This window comes from Austrofundulus limnaeus, unplaced genomic scaffold (genome assembly GCF_001266775.1).
Source record: "Austrofundulus limnaeus strain Quisiro unplaced genomic scaffold, Austrofundulus_limnaeus-1.0 Scaffold862, whole genome shotgun sequence".
Taxonomy (NCBI): domain Eukaryota; kingdom Metazoa; phylum Chordata; class Actinopteri; order Cyprinodontiformes; family Rivulidae; genus Austrofundulus; species Austrofundulus limnaeus.
The window spans coordinates 5,855-7,936 of NW_013953264.1; the positions used below are offsets into that span (position 1 = coordinate 5,855).

Sequence of the window (2,082 nt, forward strand, 5' to 3'; positions counted from 1 at the left end):
CTTCAATATTACTGGTAAAATAATATTAGCATTTACTTTTTTTGTACAGTACTATTGATATATAATATAATGTGTATTGTTTATTTAGTAAATTCTAGTAGTTCAGAAATTTTGATATTTTTTGTCAAATTTAAAAGAATAATTAAATAAATGTTACTACACCTAAAAATCCTTTTTTTTCAGTGTATTGATGATCAAATTGTGATTACAGTTATAGTTTATGATCAGCATTTACACAGTAATCTCAAAACAAACTACTTTTTCATTTTCTATTTTCTGTTTCTATTCTTCTACTGTAGAGTACCTTAAAACTTTGTATTTGTTGATGCTCAGTGAAGTGAAAGTTAAACCTTTAATGTTTTGGAGTTTAGGGGCAGCAGATCAATGAGGCAGCTTGTGACCTGGCCAGGGAGGTGGCCGATGAAGGCGATGCTCTGGTGGCTGGAGGGGTGTCTCAGACTCCTTCTTTCCTCAGCTGTAAGAGTGAGGAGGACGTCAAGGCCATCTTCAAGAAACAGACTGACATCTACATCCAGAGAAACGTTGACTTCTTGATCGCAGAGGTGCGTGACAAACACAGAAACTAGGTTTAATCTCACTTAGCTGCAGTTCAAACAAACAATAAACCTGGCTTTCTTTGAAAGAATGCATATTGCTTTTATTTCCTGAGTTTAAACTGAGAGCATCTTATGTTTGGAAAAGACTTTGGGCACATTTTCACTGTGAGATTTTAAGGGATCTGTCAGAGCTCAAAGTACGTGTTGAGGATAACTCTCAGCCGCAGTAAACTTTAGCTTATTATCCATAGATCTGATTGAATTATAGCCAGTTATGTGTTTGCTGAGGTTGATTAGGAATAAATAATTATTAATGAATACAACAACAAAGTCTATGTTTTTGCAGCAAGTGTCCCAGACTGCTGCAACAAAAAATAGCTGCTGCTGTCATTATGACCCCCGCACGTGAAGCGTAAGCCGGAGTCATATTGTTTTCGTACTGTTTTTTTTTTCCTCCGGAGATTTTTGGTCGACCGTAGCACAAAATTGACTGCACCGATCACAATGAAATTTGTTAGGACTGTAGATGAGTCTGACCTACTCTGCGCCAGCCAACGATTTTATGATGGACCCCATATTTGAGGAGAGGGCTCCTTTCAAAGTGAGGGTGACAGGACATGCAAAATCGCTTATAACTCAGAAACTGTTCAACATAAAAGCTTCAGATTTATTTTGTTGTTTAGCTCTGATGAGGCTCTACCCATCAGGCCCACTAATCAGTGCCCCCCACCCCGGGCCCCCAATTTATCTGAAAAAGAAGTATGATAATAGCTCAAAAACTATTAAACATAAGAGCTTCAGATTTCTTTGGTTGTTTAGCTCTGATGAGGGGCTATCCATCAGGTCCAACACCCCCCGCCACACACCCCCGCACACCCCCCCAAAAAAGACCCTCACCCAAACAACTACAATTTTGGGATGCACAACATTTATTAGGAAAAAAGGTGAGGGAAACTGGCAGGAACAAACCCAGGGTGCAGGCAGGCTCAAAAAAGTATAACAAAAATTTATTAAAGGGTAACAAAAACTGCTGTAAGGACAGCTCAACTTACAAAAACCACGGAGATAACAAAGGCAGGGGACAAAGCACAGAGAACCATAACAAACAATGATCCGACACAAGACTGAGACAGGACAGGGTTTAAATACACAGAAGACTAATGACTGAAACACAAAACACCTGAGGAGAAACACAAGGGTGACAATCAAGGTAAATGTGGGGCAGCTGGGCAAAGACACACTGGGGAACATAGAAAACACTAGGAAAACTAAGGAGAATAAACAAAGACTATGACACTTGGAATGCGAACAGTATCCCTCTAAAACTGTTCAGTTGTGCTTTAAAATAATTTAAAAAAAAAAACAAGCAGTTGACCATTCTGTCAACTCAGCAAGGTCAGTGGGAAACACAAAGATAACCAAATGATATCTAAGAATGGTTATTGTTAGCAGATCTTGTTCTGACTTTAATCATTCTATCTGCAGATGAACGTAAGATGTTACGTAAAACCCACTATCTGTAGAT

The 2,082-nt window shown here is 38.7% G+C and overlaps 1 protein-coding gene across 1 annotated transcript in view; it reads left to right on the forward strand.

Annotated features, from left to right (window-relative positions):
- Positions 1-2,082, forward strand: part of LOC106532974 (betaine--homocysteine S-methyltransferase 1) — a 10,056-nt gene that overhangs the window by 1,080 nt on the left and 6,894 nt on the right. The window contains exon 4 of the mRNA XM_014029166.1: positions 372-563. Coding sequence (XP_013884620.1) covers positions 372-563 — 192 coding nt within the window. The remainder of the gene's footprint in view (positions 1-371; positions 564-2,082) is intronic.